The sequence below is a fragment of the Gossypium arboreum genome, chromosome 13 (genome assembly GCF_025698485.1).
Source record: "Gossypium arboreum isolate Shixiya-1 chromosome 13, ASM2569848v2, whole genome shotgun sequence".
Taxonomy (NCBI): domain Eukaryota; kingdom Viridiplantae; phylum Streptophyta; class Magnoliopsida; order Malvales; family Malvaceae; genus Gossypium; species Gossypium arboreum.
Window position 1 is genome coordinate 32616459 of NC_069082.1, and position 19152 is coordinate 32635610.

General features: G+C 34.8%; 1 protein-coding gene and 1 long non-coding RNA gene across 2 annotated transcripts; both read left to right on the forward strand.

Moving 5' to 3' along the window:
• The first annotated feature begins 5631 nt into the window (after positions 1 to 5631).
• Positions 5632 to 8404, forward strand: LOC108463311 (cytochrome P450 85A-like). The gene is made up of 9 exons (XM_017763259.2): positions 5632 to 6017; positions 6293 to 6614; positions 6705 to 6854; positions 6938 to 7183; positions 7272 to 7358; positions 7434 to 7512; positions 7593 to 7699; positions 7792 to 7916; positions 8015 to 8404. The coding sequence occupies exons 1-9, from the start codon at positions 5827 to 5829 to the stop codon at positions 8106 to 8108; spliced, it is 1401 nt and encodes a 466-aa protein (XP_017618748.1). The 5' UTR covers positions 5632 to 5826; the 3' UTR covers positions 8109 to 8404.
• An 8834-nt stretch (positions 8405 to 17238) lies between these two features.
• Positions 17239 to 18159, forward strand: LOC128286968 (uncharacterized). Its single transcript, XR_008277658.1, has 2 exons — positions 17239 to 17286; positions 17909 to 18159. It is a non-coding gene; the product is annotated as an uncharacterized LOC128286968 (long non-coding RNA).
• The last annotated feature ends 993 nt before the right edge of the window (positions 18160 to 19152 follow it).

Here is a 19152-nt window from a genome sequence, read left to right on the forward strand (position 1 = left end):
AGTTATGTTATTATCCCTATTCAAGGCTAATAACATCTAATCCCTAGATTGAATAACCGAGACTTTTCTCTAATTAACACTCTAGGGTTACATTAACTTGATCAATGGATCCCCTTATTAGGTTTCACCTTAATTCGGCAAAATCTTGTCACCCTATTTCTAGGTGCGCAATCAACTCCTCTTAATTATGACAAATGTACTCTTAGACAGGGTCTATTCCTCCTCTGAATAAGAGCATGTCTTGAATCAGTATCTTGGGATATCAAAACAAGAATTAAGAACACATAATTAAGAACAAGTTAAATATTTATCATACGATTCAGAAAATAATAAAAAGATTCGTCTTAGGTTTCATTCCCCTTAGGCATTTAGGGAATTTAGTTCATAACTAAATAAGAAAACATCTCAGAAAAATAAAGAATACAAAGCATAAAGAAAACCCAAAACTCCTGAAGGGGAATTGAGGAGAGATCTTCAGTCTTGATGATGAATCCGGCTTCTGAGATGAATCAATCGGCTTCCTTGGAGTAATTCCTTACTCCCTATTCTTTGTTTCCTTTTTCCTCCTCCTTTAAGGTGTATTTATAGGCTTTGGAATGCCTAAAAACCCTCAAAATTGGCCTTTTTCGAATTGGACTCAACTTGGGCTCGGCAGAGACACGCCCGTGTAACACGCCCGTGTTCGATTACTTCAGGCCGTGTTTGAGCCTGCCAAATTGACACGGCCGTGTGGTCTGCCCGTGTGAGGAGGTCCAGGCTGTGTTGATTTCGTACTTTGGCCCATTTTCTCCATTTTTGGCCCGTTTCTCGTTCCTTTCGCTCTCCTATTCTCTCCTAAGTATAAAACATGAAATTAAAGCATTAGGAGCATCGAATTCACCAATTCTAATGAGAAATCATCCATAAAATGCATTAAACATAGGGTAAAAATATGTAAAATTTACGGTTTATCAGAGCCTATATTAGGACGCTCACAAAAAGCTGCGATAGTACGCAACACATGCTAAATCACTACCGATCAGGATGCTCGTAGGAATTATATATCAGGATACTCGAGAGGGCTATATCAAGATTACTCGTTCGAGCTAAATCCTATCTGCAACGTATGCAAAATCACATTCACATACGAGAAACCATACGTATCCATCGATTTTCATTCCAACGGAACTTAACATTTTAAATACATTTCCAATCATGTAATCTTTTCATGTATTTATAACATTCATATAAATCATATAAACATATACCATATTCAATTCCTATTCAGCATTCAACTTAAACATATTAATATGCATAATTAAGTTATACAAACTTACCTCGATAATAGTTCGTATAAGAAAATCTATTAATCCGAAACTTTCTCTTTTCCTCCATCTAGCTTCGTATTTGAATTATCCGGATCTATATAAATAAATTTAATCATCAATTTAATACAATTCATATTCAATTATATTCAATTTACACTCTAGGAAAAAATACCATTTTGCCCCTAAACTTTTCATAAATTTCAAATTCGTCCCTAGGCTCGGAAAATGAAATTCATGCAATTTAATCCTTATTCCAAGCCTAACCAAAAATTTAGTATAACTTTTACAGAACATGTATTTCAAAAAATTCAGAATTTTTCTACAACTTTTACAACTTTTCAATTTAGTCCCTAAATCATGTTTTCATCAAAATTCACATTGTAAAAGTTGTTTATCTATCAACAACCTTTCATATTCTACCATAAATTTCAAATTTCCAGCATATTCATACATGAAAAAATTTCTATACTTTGTTAACTTTTCAAATTAATCATTAAAATGGATAGATTAGACTATCCTGATTTCAAAAATATAAAAATTACTAAAAATGGGGCTTGAATACTTACCCAATTAAGCCAAGAAAGCTTCTGTCTCTTTCCTAGGGTTTCCATGGAATGTTTGGGGAAGAAAATGATATAAAATTATTTTTATTTTTTATTAATTATTTATCATCTATTAATTTTTCTCATTTCCAATTTAGTCATTGCCCTTTTTTAAATTTCCATAGATGAATCATCAAAAATATCTATTAACTTTTCTTTAATGGTCTAATTACCATATAAGGACCTTAAGTTTTGAATTCCACAACTATTTAATCCTTCTAGCTACTAGAATTCAACTTTTGCATTTTATACAATTTAGTCATTTTCGTAATTAAGCACATAGTCGGTAAAATTTTCTTATCAGAATTTTCATATAACGTTCCTATCATAATACTGACCATACAATAATATTAAAATAAATTTTGTTTTAGGCTCGGATTTGTGGTCCAGAAACCACTGTTCCAATTTTACTAAAAATGGGCTGTTATAGTATTTAATCTATGTATTGAATTATGGAAATGGTAAGTTATGTTTATACAAACTTATTAAGCACTCGTTGCTTACGTAGTTTCCTTCTATTGTTTTATAGATTGTCGGAAGCTCGATTTGGTTGGAAGCTCATCGGAGACCTATCACACTATCCAGCAATCATTTTGGTAGTTTTTGTGCATTTTAGCCAAGGTTATTGATGGCATGTATGAGATCTTTATGATGTATGTTTTGGTATGTTTAGCTATTGAAGTTGTGTTAGTTTGTTGCACTTTGGTACCTTACCAAATTATGTCATTTTGGTCACTTGATAATACTTGTAAGCAAAGTTCTTTATGGTATGTTTGAATGGTTTAAGAATGGTCATTTGTGAATGTTTTAATACCTATTTGAGTTAGGTTTATATGCATGAAATGTAGCAATATTGACATGTTTAGGTGGGTGTTGTTTGAATGCATTTGAGGTGCCATTGAATGGCATATTGCTTAGATGAATTAGGTTGTTTGAATTGGCAAATATATGTGTGCTTGAAAGATGTTTTGGTCCTTTGGAATTGTGCACAATTGGATTGAATATCTATGTATAAAATATTTTAGGTAAATTTTAGGTTCACATGACTTGAGATACGGGCGTGTGACTCAGTCGTGTGAGGCATACGGCCTAGCAACACAGTCGTGTGTCATCTGATGATTTTCTTAAGGTTCAAGTCAGTGAGTTACACGGCTTAACACACGGCTTGGCACACGGCGCGTGTGGGGCAACTCAGAGAGTTACACGGCCTGGCACACGGCCGTGTGACCCTATTCAGTGAGTTCACATGTAAGGACACGGGCTGGGACATGGTCGTGTGTCCCCTGTTCGAAAATTACTCAATCTAGGGTGATTCCACACGGCCATGTGACCCTTGTTTCCAGATTTTGCAACTTTTTCCTAAAATTTCCAATTTGTTTTAGATTAGTCTCAAATTATTCCAAAGCTATTTTTAGGGTCTCAAGGGCTCGATTTAGGGACAATACACATGAGAATGAATGATTTATGAAAATTTTAAATTGTTGAATGATATGATGTTTAAATGTTTCCGATTGTACGGTAATGCTCCGTAATCCTAATCTGATGACAGAGTCAGGTTAGGGGTGTTACACTTCTAACATCTAGATTCACCTTAGTCCTCAAGTAGCTTTTGTTCCCACAGTTTTGAGATTTCGTATCGTATTCCAAAAAACTTCCAATAAAATTCCCTAATTGTTTTGCAACCATTTCCGAAAAAAAACCCAAGAGGTAAGTCAAAAACTTGAACCCAAAAAGGAGAAAACACTAAAGGAATATGCAAAGGATCTTCATCATTTGCAATCCGATCAATAATAAGCAAATGACTATTAAAAGTCCAAGGGGCACCATCAAGCACCCGCATAATATCCATCTCATGGAAGAATTTGAAAAGATATCTCCTCGCTCCCAACTTCGAGATCTAAACACCCCTTAAAAGGATGCCATAAATTAACCAGTATGTTCTTCACTGCTGGGAAATGGATCACATTGGCAATTAAAAAACATCCAACCAAATAGAGCTCACAGGCAGATTTTTGCAACCCCAGATCAATTGGTAGTTTCATTATCTCATCTTCCTCATCTCTTAGATTCAGATCTACCATTTCTTTCTCCATTTTCACTCAACATTGATACCGATAGTCGTTCCAAAGACAAAACTCACTCCCATAATGAAGCAAACAACATAAATACTTCTCTCTTAATTCTTGCAAAAACACTCTAATAGACTAGAAAAATACTCAAAAAAACAAGAAAACAGGAATACATAAAACGTGCTACCAAGAGCAGACATTATTCTTTCTAATAATAACGAAGTAAAGAGTTAAGGATGAAGCCAAGAAATTATTTTGGACTGATAGAGGTTAGATTATAATTTTTTATTCATAGTTCAAATTTTAAAACAGCAGTACTAACCAAACTACTAATAAAGCTTACGTGCCGTGAAGGTAGTACGGTTGATACATGGCATGGGACAGCAGGGAACCTGTGGACTAACTTTATCTCAGTTTGACTTTTATATGGTGCATATTTCACCGACAGATCTTTTGCACTTACACAAAACTGTAGTTCCATAGTTCATTTTTTGTGTCAAAACAGTAGTATTCCCAATTTTATATATTTATATAAATTTTGATAAATTTGATGTATTTATGTAATTTAATAACTCGTTTGTATAAGTTTCGAAATGGTCCCCTGGTTTAGACAATTATTGAGAACCGGTTTGGCAGTCAATCACATGAGTATTTACAGTTAGCTAAAGCTATAGACTCCTAGAATAGCATTATCTTTTTTGATTCAAGGGCTCGAGAATTTGAACCAAAATCAATTCTGAGTTTTAATATTTCGAGTTTTGACTAATGGGATATGCAGGGTTTTCAATGCTGTGCCAGACATTCCAGAAGGAAAAAAAACAACAGAATAATTAAAGGATTCTCAAAAATTCAACTAAAACTCTGAACTGCTATGACTCTATTGGGATGTATCTTTCACATGCTACCAATCTCAAGAGATATAAATTAAGCAATCCTATATGACTTACCTTGTGATAGTTGGACTCGAGTATACAGTTGTGCGTTTGATACGAGTATGTGTAATACATTTACTCAATATGTCGTTTGTTTTTTCATGAATTTAATGAAGGTTTTAAAGGGTTTCATGGGTTGTTAATGACATCTTAGTTCCCCAGCTCGTTGAGGGAACTAGTCTGGTTTGATGTTTTTTAGTTGATCAAAGGGTATATAGTCCAAAAGGTCAAAAAGTAAGTACAATTTGCAAAAATAGATAGTTTCCAACTAAATTTCTTGGCACCCATTTCTATGAACTCTCCCTTTTTGCCAGTTCATGATATTCCTTCTGGCACATTTCAAAAATGACCCCCCAAGGACACATAGCATTTCAGACTTGGCAGAAAACCAGAGTTGAAAAATGGCTACCAGAACTATCTTTCACTCTCTCACAATTCCAAGGATCCATTTCCACTGTTATATTTGTAATGCACAGTAGCAGTCAACATGCATTCAACACTGCCTAAACTCCCTATTTGGTAGTTTGGCATAAGGTCATTTCAATGGCAACGATGCTTAAGTTGCAGTTTTATATGTAACGATCGAGCTTAAAGAGATGAAAGTTGAGTCCAACAGTACTCACTTAATCTCTTTGACTAAATTTCAGCAAAAGATCCTGCAATTAAGACTGCAGTAACTCTCTGTTTAAATCTCTTTATTGTCACATTTATTACTACACTAAGGTAGTGATAATAGTAGGGGCTTTTAGGTAAGTGCATGGTTGGCTGGCTTAATCTCTTTCTTGGCCCAGCTTTCTTGTAGTTTTCAAAGGCACACATACCATTCGCAGCACTCCTCTCTTTATACTTTCTTTAAAAGCCTGAACAAGCCATTCCTCTTGAGGGGATTTTTTTCTTTTATTTCTTGGGAGCATCAATGGCAGTCTTGGTGGTGGTAATAGTGGCTTGCTTGGGGTTTTGCATCTGCTTGGCTCTGTTGAAATGGAACGAGATAAGATATAGTAGAAGAAAAGGGTTGCCACCAGGGACCATGGGTTGGCCAGTTTTGGGTGAGACCACTGAGTTTCTCAAGCATGGACCATGTTTCATGAAAAAGCAGAGAGCAAAGTAAGCTTTTTCCACTCATTTTCCACTATTTTTTTGCCTTTTGATCTTTTCACCTTAATGGGGAAATTAACAAGAAGCACGGCATGCATGGTTAAAGGAGCTTTCCGTTTTGATGCATGCAGTATATCTGCATGGAAACAGTCATAAAAAGAAAAGGTTATTCCTTTAGCAGAGAAAGTGACCAATGTGCCTTGAATGGTTTTTAGATTAACTGCTAAAAGTTATTCCCTTACAGAAGTGTCATGAAACACATTACATGATTTGTTTTGAAACAGGTATGGGAGTTTATTCAAGACACACATACTGGGGTGTCCCACTGTTGTTTCCATGGACCCTGAGCTCAACAGGTACATCCTCATGAATGAAGGTAAAGGGCTGGTTCCTGGCTACCCTCAATCCATGCTCGATATACTAGGGAAACGCAACATTGCAGCCGTGCATGGTGCCGCTCACAAGCGTATCAGAGGCTCATTGCTGTCTCTTATTGGCCCTCATGTTATCAAAGATGAACTGCTGCCAAAGATTGGCAACTTCATGACATCTTTCCTTGAAAACTGGAATGGAAAAACCATTGACATCCAAGAAACAACCAATGAGGCAGGGAGACTGCTATAAGATTAACATTTTTTTAAGACAAAAAAAAGGGTAAATTAACTTTTTTCCCCCCTTTGGAATTACTTTTGTCAGATGGCATTGTTGATATCATTCAAGCAAATTGTTGAAAAGGCACCAAGTTCACTATATGAGATTTTCAAACCAGAGTTTGATAAATTATTAGTAGGGACAATTTCACTGCCTATAAACATGCCAGGGACAAGTTACCATCTTGGTTTCCAGGTATAATGTTGAACACCCTGTGAACATTTCTATACAATACCCATACAAAATTGCCTAATGTTTTCCATTTTTGATTCTCTCAGGGAAGGAAAAGAATTGTAAAGATGTTGAAACAGATTATGGAACAAAGAAGAGCTTCTTCAATAGCCTATGATGACATGCTGTATTGCCTCCTCCATAGCAAGGACTCAAAGTACAATCTCAGTGATGAGGAGATAATTGATCAGATTATTACTATACTGTACTCAGGTTATGAAACCGTGTCGACGACTTCGATGATGGCCGTCAAGTACCTCCATGATCATCCTAAAGCACTTGAAGAACTAAGAGTGAGCCACGATTTCGACCGCTCGGTTTCTTAATTTATGGAATTCTTTTAATGATTTGATCTTATTATATATGCTGTTGCATGCCTAGGAAGAACATTTGGAAATCCGAAAAACGAAGAAACCAGGAGAGGCAGTTCATTGGGATGATTACAAGTCTATGAGCTTCACTCGTGCTGTGAGCAATTTGTGAGACTTGCCACCTGCTTCCCCTTGCAATTAAACAACTAATCTAATCCCTTTTTATGCACAGGTAATATTTGAAACCTCAAGGTTAGCCACAGTTGTTAATGGGTTACTGAGGAAGACAACAGAAGATATGGTATTGAATGGTATGTTGAAGGGATCCCTGGCCGTGAGCTTCAAAAACTGCCTACATTTTCATATTTTCATGGGTCTATTGCCTTGTCAGGGTTTACCATTCCCAAAGGGTGGAAAATATATGTTTATACGAGGGAAATAAACTATGATCCATTCCTCTATCCAGAGCCATTAACCTTCAATCCATGGAGATGGCTAGTGAGTAACCATAAACTATGATACATTCCTTTATCCAGAGCCATTGCTCATTTTATTACATGCTTATAAAGCCTCAATAACTGAACTTGCAGGGTAAGAACTTGGAGTCTCACAATTACTGTTTCATATTTGGAGGAGGCAGCAGGCTTTGCCCCGGAAAGGAATTGGGCTTGCTCCAAGTTTCTATATTCCTTCACTATTTTGTTACCAGTTACAGGTTGCTGCTACATTAGGCCACAACTGGATTTTCATTTTCATTTTTCATATTGACCATAAGTTAAATTAGCTTATTAAATGGGCTTTGAAAATATGCAGGTGGGAGGAAGTTGGTAGAAATGAAATCCATCAATTCCCAAGAGTTGAAGCACCAAAGGGACTGCATATTAGGATATCAAACTACCATGCATGAATCTTATTTAATAAGGCATTATTTTTTCTTGTTTTCGAACGAGAAAAGCCGGATTTCATGTAATTATCTTTTAATAAAGTACAGTATAACTCTATCAGCTAAAAGGCAAAGCAAACAAGCAGCATGTGAAGCAAAAACGTTTTAAGAGGAGGAGGGCTCAACATGTCATAATGTATGTGTATATCATTAGAACTGTTTTACAGTGAGTATGAACGTGGAAAATGCATGGATCCATGACCTTCATTTGGCTGTCAAACCACGTTCTATCAAAGCAATGCAATCATTTTTCATTTAAACTATTTCTTACATCTTCCTCTCTCACAAATCGAACTGCCGAAAACACAAAGTATAAAACATGTGACACGCTGGGATTATGATTATCATGTTCAGAGTAGATTTGTTCATAGGTTGGTTCACTTGGCTTGGCTCGAAGGTCTGTTTAAAATTTGGGAGGATTTGAAAAAAATATAAGCTCGAAAAATGGGTTTAGATAAAAAAAAATAAGACCCGTTTAAAAAAAGGGCCAAGCCTTGGGTAAGGAATTTTTGGCCCGGACTTACTTGGCCCAAATTCACTAAAGGATAAAAAATTTATTTTTTAATGTCATTTTCTTATTGTTTTCTTTTTATTTTGTTACCATTTTATTATTATGTTATTACTATTTTGTTGTTATTGTTTGGATATTGTATAAAATTTATTTTATTGTTAATTTTGTTATTATTTTAAAGGTATTTGTTAATTTTGTTATTATTTTAGATGAATTTGCTTGTTATTATTTTGTTAATTTTGTTGAGAAATATTTATTTTGATGTTTCTTGTAACATCTCGAATTAGGGTCTAGTCGGAATAGTGGTTTCAAGACCACACGGCCCGTGTCCTAGCTCGTGTCTAAAAATCTTGACATTTTGTTTCTGACGTCAGCAATCCTTAAGGGTCACATGGCCAAGGCACACACCCGTGTGCTAGGCCGTGCTCTTCACACGGCTGAGACACACAGTCGTGTCTCTGCCCGTGTGTTTACTACCATGCATACTGACTTAAAATTTTTACGTGCAGGGGATACACGGCCGGACCACTCGCCCATGGGGATGGTCGTGTGTACATAAAGCTTAGACACACGTTCGTGTGTCTACCCCTGTGGACAACATAAGGCTATTTACCAAGCCCTTTGCCACCTTGGAACACAATATAACAACAATCCACCATGCTAAGATTAACATAATATGATTTCTTAATCCATCAACTACATCTAAGGCTTCTACACATTTCATATATACTTAAGTAATCAACAAATTACTCATTCATGAAAGAGCTTCTTGTATTCATAAAACAACTTTCAACTTTTTCCATTTTTCCATGGCCTTGTACAAAATGAATCAATTTCTAAAATAAGCCAACACATTTGGCCAATTTACACTGACACAAAACTCAAAAATCAATGTCCTATACATGCCATAATCAAAATAAAGAGATCTAACTATACCAAGTGCTTTGATTGAGGCCTTCGACGCCTGTTGATTCACGAGCTAATTAGGCGGCACTATAAGAAAATGGAAAGAAATAGGGTAAGCATAAAACGACATGGTTATAACTATAAGCATGAAAATAAATAAAACGACAACTTTACCGTTCATCATCATGCTTATAACACTAAAATAGGCATAAACACAACTTACTCATCACTATCCAACATAATTCACATAGCATATACTAAGCTCACATCTCATGCATTTCATTTAGGTACCTGTATCACTCACAACATGGTTATACTTTTCTCGTTTAACTTAAACTATAACTCTCACCGTTGAACCATTTGAAATACTATCGGATAGTTACTAAGCCTCAAACATAGGGTATAATGCCAATGCCATGTCCCAGACATGGTCTTACACTGGCTCTCACGTTAAGTCGATGCCATGTGTAACATCCCGAAATAGGGCCTAAACGGAACAGTGGTTGCGAAACCACAAATCCGAGGTAGAATGTAACGCCTAATTTTCAAGTCTTTGTCAAAAATGGTGATTTGAGATCACTAAATCGGACAAATAAGATTGAACAAGATAGTAACTTAATATTTATGAGTCAAGTAAGAATTTAGAAGAATTTGTGAAATGGTGAAATTAGTGAATTAAAATAATTTATTAGGTCGACGGGTCAAAAGCGAGGTATCGAGACCTCGAATTTGAAAATCGAGCTATAAATATTTTATAAATATTTATGAAGTGTCATTGAGTTAGTATTAAAGTTTAGTTAGAAAATTTTGATGTTTAGATAGCTAATTAATTAAAAGGACTAAGCGAAAATAGCTCAAAATTTGTTAAATTGTGAGTAAATAGCTTAAGTATTTAAAAGATGGATTTAAAGAGCAATTAGACCCAAAGGTTAATGGCTGGACAGTTTGGGTATGAAATAAGCAAGAAAACAATGTGAACAAGGGACAAAATTGGAATTAGCATAAAAGTTAATAGTTAAAAAATGATGTAATTGAAAATCTAGACATTTCTTCATCTTTCTCAGCCGAAACGCAGTAGCAGGTCTCCTATGCTGATTTTTCATATTTTTGCACCATGTAAGTTCAATTTTACTATTTCTTAGTAATTTTTATGTTTTTGTGACTTTTACAATTAGGTCCAATCATCTAATTCATTAGTTTTTGATTTGGTGGGTGAAATTGGAAGTTACCCTGGCTGAGTAAGGGTAGTTTATGATGAATTATTATGAAATTGAAGTTCTAATTTCATATTAAGGTTGTTTTATTAAGTCATTTTGATAGAAAATGGTATTTAGGACCTAATTGTGAGCAAAATTGTGAATTAGATGTTGGTGTTGAAATTCAGAATATAAAAGGCTGTGAAATAGTTTATAATGATAAAATAAAAGTGTTAATTTAGAAAAAAATTAGTTCAATTGATGGGTGAATTGAGCAGGGACTAAATTGTAAAAACTATAAATTTTGGGGTAAGAGTGCAATTTTGAATTTTGAACAGCATAAATTGTGAAGTGAAATAGAAATCAAATAAATTCTAATGAGTAGAAATATTTTATATTATAGATCAAGAATCCAAAGAAGAACGAGGAAAAGAAAAAGTAAAGGACTAAATTGTAAGGTTTAGTCACATTTTGTATCAAGGTAAGTTTACAGTAAATAAATGCAATATTCTTTTATTTTACATTATTATTGTCAATTTCAGCATTTATATATTATGTTATGAAAATATTTAAAGTCGAATTTAAGGTGAAGTGACAGAGGAAAAGTGTTAGAAAGCCGGTTGAACCCTAGGAATGTTAGGATATTAGGGTTGTGAGACGTAATGAAATGAGCCATGTAAGTCCATATTAGAAATATGGCTTTGGAGACAGAGATTGAGCCATGTAAGTCCATATTATATATGGCATTGGAGACAGAATAATTCATTTAAGTCCATGTCAAAGACATGGCATTGGCGAGATATTGATGAGCAGAGCGACCTAGTATCCTTAGTATTCGAGTGGTTCAACGGGTCAGGATCTGAGTTAAATTACAGTGAATTAACAGCAAAGGAAAAGTAGATTATACTTATGAAAAGGAAAGGTCGTAAGAAAGAAGGTAAGGGAATAAAGAAGAAGATAGAAATTGAGAAGTAAAGAAATTTATGATGTTAGATGATATTATGCATAATTATCCATTATGTTGAATGTTGTGATTTATTTGCTTGTAAGCTTACTAAGCCTAGTGCTTAATCTCTTTATTTTCTTCTTCTTATAGTACTTATCTAGTCACTCGGGGATCGAAGGAAATGTCGGAGGCCGATCACACTATCAAAGAAATAACTTCGGTATAACTAGGCGTTTTGTTTTGGGTATGGCATGTATAGAAACTTAGCTACTTTTGGTATAATATGAATAATGAATGATGTGTAAATACTTGCTAGTGATTAGCTAAGAAAATAGCTGATGATATACATGTTTATTAATATGTATGATTGAATGATGATTATCACATGAAAATTATGAAAAATGTGAAAGTAACCTAAAAACAGATTCAAGTAACAGAAATGATGTAACTTTGAAAAATCACTAAAATTGTAGAAACATAGTTTGAAGATGAATAATATATGAAATTAAAGCTTATTATGTATATTTTCTTATGGAATAATCAAAACAGGTAAAAGTATTATATTTTATGATATATCTGAGTTTTAGTGAAACAGGGTCAGAGCGATTTCTGGATCCCTGTTTCAACTTTGAAATTCACCATAAATTGTACAAAACTAATTACAAGGTATAATTTATATGGTTAGAATTCTTGTTGAATCTAGTTTTGAGAGAAACAAACGACTTAGTCATATGAATTTTGTACAGGAAGAAAAATGGTTCGTAGTAAGAAGAGGTCAGTGTAGTCGAGTTTTGAAATAGGGGAAACCTTAACTAATAAACTGTACTAATTGGCTAAGTCAAAAATTATAGAAAAAAATTAGTAGATATATATATGATTCTAGTTTCATGAAAAATTTACGGATCTTAATTTCGAGTTTTGAAACTCGAGAAATGAATTTTAAGTAACCGTGATGCAGAAAAACAGTTTATTCGAAAATTAAAATAAGTGATTTAGAGTTGTTTAAAAGGTAAGATAAGTTTAGTAACACCTCAAGCTTGACTCGGTGATGGTTTTGGGCGTGGGGCGTTACATTTATTGGTATCGAGCAGGTTTAGTCGGTTCTCGGAACAGCTAGTGTGAGAAAAAGTCTAGCTATACATGGCATACTTGTATTTTGATAGTGTGACGACTCGACGATTTTTAAATATTTTGTTTTATTGTAATGGATCCGAGTGAGCTGGTGATGATGATGTAGAAAGTAATCGCCTGCTCCGTAGAAGGGTAGCGCCATCGAGAATAGGCGATGTGATTAATCGGGGAGGAGTGACTCGAAGCTCTCTTCCAAGCTTTGAATGATTTGTTTACCGAGTTCGTTTATGCGAATCCGCGAGTTAGACCTCCACCCCTCATGATTCTCGGGCTACCCATGTAGCTCAAGCTCCCCAATCACAGTGCAGTGATAAGAGAAAAGCCACCGTTGATAGAATCAGAAACAAAGGCGAGAAGAGTTAGAGCAACAAAAGATGATGATGCGAGAAAGAGCAAAATTTTGGTTAGAAAATACTATCGAGTCTTTGATGAGTTATCTTGTACACCGAGGAATGTATGAAATGTGTAGTATCACTTCTTAGAGACTCGACCTACTCTTGGTGGAAGACACTTGTATCGGTTGTACCAAAGGAGAGGTCACTTGGGATTTCTTTCGGGAGGAATTTCGTAAAAAGTACATCGATCGAGAGGTTTATTGACCGAAGAGAAAGGAATTTCTGGAATTGAAACAAGGTAATATAGCGGATCGATGAGATTCTGCTTAAATTATCGGCAACTTAACAAGGTAACGATAAATAACAAGTATCCATTGCCTAGAATTGATGATCTGTTTGATCAATTGAAGAGCTCTTGTGTTTTCAAGATAGATTTGAGATCCGGATATTATCAGTTGTGAGTTAAAGAGTCAGATGTCTTGAAGACTACTTTCCGGACTAGGTATGGTCATTATGAGTTCCTTGTGATGCCATTTGACTTGACTAATGCTCCTGCCATTTTCATGGACTTAATGAACCGAATTTTCAGACCGTACTTGGATAAGTTTGTAGTTTTGTTTATTGATGATATCTTGATTTATTCTCTTGATGAGACTGAGCATGCAGAGCATTTGAGAACAGTTTTACAGATTCTGAAAGATAATTAGTTGTATGTCAAGTTCAGCAAAAGTGAGTTCTGGTTATGAGAAGTTGGTTTTCTTGGACATATTGTTTCAGGTGAAGGTATTAAGGTTGATCCGAGCAAGATTTCAGCCATTGTTGATTGGAAGCCTCCTAGAAATGTATCAAAAGTTAGAAGTTTTCTTGGTCTTGCCGGATATTATAGGCGATTTGTAGAGGGATTTTCCATGATAGCTACCCCGGTGACAAGATTGCTGCGAAAGGATGTCAAGTTTGAATGGATGAGAAGTGTCAACGAGTTTTGACAAGTTAAAAGCATTGTTGACTAAAGCTCTGTTTTAGTGCAACTAGAACCGGTAAGGAGTTTGTGATTCTGATGATGCATCCATGAATGGACTTGGTTGTGTACTTATGCAGGAAGGAAGGTAATTGCTTATGCCTCTAGACAACTAAAGCCACATGAGAAGAACTATCCGGCACATGATTTAGAGCTAGCGCCATTGTTTTTCTTGTTGAAGATTTGGAGACATCATTTGTATGGTGAGAAGTGCCACATATTCACTGATCACAAAAGTTTGAAATATTTGATGACTCAAAAAGATTTGAATTTGAGGCAAAGAAGATGGTTAGAGTTGATTAAAGATTATGAGCTAGTGATCGATTATCACCCGAGTAAGGCAAAGCGTTGTTCTTGATGCTTTGAGTGGGAAATCTTTATTTGCATTAAGAGCTTTGAACACTAGTCTAGCCTTATCGGATGATGGTTTTATCTTAGTGAGTTGAGAGCTAAACCGATGTTTCTTGAAGAAATTTGTGAAGCTCAAAAAAAAATGACAGTGAGTTGTTAACCAAAAGAGATCGGTCTTGAGTCGGATGTAGAGTCGATTTTCGGATCGATTCGGCGGTTGTTTGATGTTCGAGACAGGTATGCATACAGAAGAATGATGAGCTTATTCGAAAGATTTTACAGGAAGCACATAATAGTTCTTTGTCTATTCATCCGGTAGTATAAAGATGTATAATGATTTAAAAAAATGTCTGGTGGGTAGGAATGAAAAGGACATTTGAGTTTGTTTTAGATGTTTGATCATTAGCGGTAAAGGCGAACATCGGTACCTTGAGTTTATTGCGACTGTGCTAGTCCACGAGTGGAAATGGGATCGAGTTACTATGGATTTTGTGACAGGATTGCCGTTTACACCGAGAAAGAAAGATGCGATATAGGTTGTGATTGATAAGTTAACGAAGTCGACTCATTTTATCCCGATTCAGTATGGATTATTCACTTGACAAGTTGGCCGAGTTGTATATGTCGAGATAGTCAAACTACACAGGTACCATTATCGATCATTTTAGACAGAGATCCAAGATTTACTTCACGGTTTTGGAAGAAATTACGAAGGCTTTGGGCACAAAGTTGAGTTTTAATCTGACTTTCCACCCTCAAACCGACGGTCATTCGAGAGAGTTATTCGGTACTTGAAGATATGCTTAGATGTTGTGTCTTTGGAATTTCAAGGCGGTGGGAAAAATATTTACCATTAGTAGAGTTTGCCTACAATAATAGTTATCGATCGAGTTTGAAGATGGCACCTTATGAAGCTTTGTATGGACGTAAATGTCGCACACCTTTATATTGGATGAGCTTAAAGAAAGCCGGATTCTGAGGTTGATCTAGTTAAAGGAACGAAAGAAAAGTGAAAGTTATCGAAATTGTTTAAAAGCGACTTGAGACGGTAGAAGTCATATCTGATTTAAAAGAAAAGAGATCGAATATCAAGTTGGTGACAAAGTTTTTTTGAAAGTATCCCGTGGAAGAAAGTTCTCGATTTGGCAAGAAAGGCAAACTAAGTCCATGTTTTATTGGACCGTTTGAAGTGATTGAGAGAGTCGGACCATTAGCATATTGGTTAGCTTTCCGATTGAGTTAGAAGATTCAAAATGTATTTCATGTGTCTATGCTACGTCGTTATCATTCAGATCCGTCACATGTGATTTCTTAGACAAAGGTTGAGATTCAACCGGACATGACTTACGGTGAAGAACCGGTAAAGATTCTAGCTCGAGAGGTAAAGCAATCAAGGAACAAAAGTATTGCACTTGTGAAAATACTATGGAATAGACATGGGGTGACGAGGCTACATGGGAACCCGAAGAGGCTATACAAAAATAGTACCAAAATCTCTTCACGGTAAGATTTTGGGATGAAAATCCCTAAAGGGGGAGAAATGTAACATCTCGAAATAGGGCCTAAGCGGAGCAGTGGTTGCGAAACCACAAATCGAGGTAGAATGTAATGGCCTAATTTTCGATGGTGTCAAAATGGTGATTTGAGATCACTAAATCGGACAAATAAGATTGAACAAGATAGTAACTTAATATTTATGAGTCAAGTAAGAATTTAGAAGAATTTGTGAAATGGTGAAATTAGTGAATTAAAATAATTTATTAGGTCGACGGGTCAAAAGCGAGGTATCGAGACCTCGAATTTGAAAATCGAGCTATAAATATTTTTATAAATATTTATGAAGTGTCATTGAGTTAGTATTAAAGTTTCGTTAGAAAATTTTGATGTTTAGATAGCTAATTAATTAAAAAGGACTAAGCGAAAATAGCTCAAAATTTGTTAAATTGTGAGTAAATAGCTTAAGTATTTAAAAGATGGATTTAAAGAGCAATTAGACCCAAAGGTTAATGGCTGGACGGTTTGGGTATGAAATAAGCAAGAAAACAATGTGAACAAGGGACACAATTGGAATTAGCATAAAAGTTAATAGTTAAAAAATGATGTAATTGAAAATCTAGACATTTCTTCATCTTTCTCAGCCGAAACGCCGTAGCAGGTCTCCTATGCTGGTTTTTCATATTTTTGCACCATGTAAGTTCAATTTTACTATTTCTTAGTAATTTTATGTTTTTGTGACTTTTACAATTAGGTCCAATCATCTAATTCATTAGTTTTTGATTTGGTGGGTGAAATTGGAAGTTACCCTGGCTGAGTAAGGGTAGTTTATGATGAATTATTATGAAATTGAAGTTCTAATTTCATATTAAGGTTGTTTTATTAAGTCATTTTGATAGAAAATGGTATTTAGGACCTAATTGTGAGCAAAATTGTGAATTAGATGTTGGTGTTGAAATTCAGAATATAAAAGGCTGTGAAATAGTTTATAATGATAAAATAAAAGTGTTAATTTAGAAAAAAATTAGTTCAATTGATGGGTGAATTGAGCAGGGACTAAATTGTAAAAACTATAAATTTTGGGGTAAGAGTGCAATTTTGAATTTTGAACAGCATAAATTGTGAAGTGAAATAGAAATCAAATAAATTCTAATGAGTAGAAATATTTTATATTATAGATCAAGAATCCAAGAAGAACGAGGAAAAGAAAAGTAAAGGACTAAATTGTAAGGTTTAGTCACATTTTGTATCAAGGTAAGTTTACAGTAAATAAATGCAATATTCTTTTATTTTACATTATTATTGTCAATTTCAGCATTTATATATTATGTTATGAAAATATTTAAAGTCGAATTTAAGGTGAAGTGACAGAGGAAAAGTGTTAGAAAGCCGGTTGAACCCTAGGAATGTTAGGATATTAGGGTTGACAGAGATGACGAGAAATGAGCCATGTAAGTCCATATTAGAAATATGGCTTTGGAGACAGGATTGAGCCATGTAAGTCCATATTATATATGGCATTGGAGCAGAATAATTCATTTAAGTCCATGTCAAAGACATGGCATTGGCGAGATATTGATAGAGCGAGGAGCGACCTAGTATCCTTAGTATTACGAGTGGTTCAGCGGGTCAGGATACGAGTTAAATTACAGTGAATTAACAGCAAAGGAAAAGTAGATTATACTTATGAAAAAGGAAAGGTCAGGTAAGAAAGAAGGTAAGGGAATAAAGAAGAAGATAGAAATTGAGAAGTAAAGAAATTTATGATGTTAGATGATATTATGCATAATTATCCATTATGTTGAATGTTGTGATTTATTTGCTTGTAAGCTTACTAAGCCTAGTGCTTAATCTCTTTATTTTCTTCTTCTTATAGTACTTATCTAGTCACTCGGGGATCGAAGGAAATGTCGGAGGCCGATCACACTATCAAAGAAATAACTCGGTATAACTAGACGTTTTGTTTTGGGTATGGCATGTATAGAAACTTAGCTACTTTTGGTATAATATGAATAATGAATGATGTGTAAATACTTGCTAGTGATTAGCTAAGAAAATAGCTGATGATATACATGTTTATTAATATGTATGATTGAATGATGATTATCACATGAAAATTATGAAAAATGTGAAAGTAACCTAAAAACAGATTCAAGTAACAGAAATGATGTAACTTTGAAAAATCACTAAAAATTGTAGAAACATAGTTTGAAGATGAATAATATATGAAATTAAACCTTATTATGTATATTTTCTTATGGAATAATCAAAACAGGTAAAAGTATTATATTTTATGATATATCTGAGTTTTAGTGAAACAGGGTCAGAGCGATTTCTGGATCCCCTATTTCAACTTTGGAAATTCACCATAAATTGTACAAAACTAATTACAAGGTATAATTTATATGGTTAGAATTATTGTTGAATCTAGTTTTGAGAGAAACAAACAACTTAGTCATATGAATTTTGTACAGGAATAAAAATGGTTCGTAGTAAGAAGAGGTCAGTGCAGTCGAGTTTTGAAATAGGGGAAACTTTAACTAATAAACTGTACTAATTGGCTAAGTAAAAAATTATAGAAAAAAATTATTAGATATATATATGAGTCTAGTTTCATGAAAAATTTACGGATCTTAATTTCGAGTTTTGAAACTCGAGAAATGAATTTTTAAGTAACCATGACGCAGAAAAATAGTTTATTCCGAAAATTAAAATAAGTGATTTAGAGTTGTTTAAAAGGTAAGATAAGTTTAGTAACACCTCAAGCTTGACTCCGGTGATGGTTTCGGGCGTGGGGGCGTTACACCATGTCCCAGACATGGTCTTACACTGACTCTCATATATCTGTGCCGATGCCATGTCCCAGACATGGTCTTACACTGACACATCATATAGCCGATGCATGTCCCAGACATGTCTTACACTGGCTTACATCTCGAGGCTGATGCATGTCCTAGACATGTCTTACACCAGCTATCGTCTTAATGTCGATGCCATGTCCTAGACATGGTCTTACGCTAGCTCTCATAATGTGGCCGATGCATGTCCCAGACATGTCTTACACTAGCACACAAATATCCCGAATGCCATGGCCTGAATATCCAATTTATTTCCTAAGGT

What these genes read in the sequence shown, in the direction of transcription:
- LOC108463311 (XM_017763259.2), top strand. Translation starts at nt 5,827, where the DNA reads ATGGCAGTCTTGGTGGTGGTAATAGTGGCTTGCTTGGGGTTTTGCATC. An exon ending in GTTACCATCTTGGTTTCCAG is followed by an intron (nt 6,855 to 6,937) that starts GTATAATGTTGA and finishes TGATTCTCTCAG; the next exon opens with GGAAGGAAAAGAATTGTAAA. An exon ending in TCAATCCATGGAGATGGCTA is followed by an intron (nt 7,700 to 7,791) that starts GTGAGTAACCAT and finishes CTGAACTTGCAG; the next exon opens with GGTAAGAACTTGGAGTCTCA.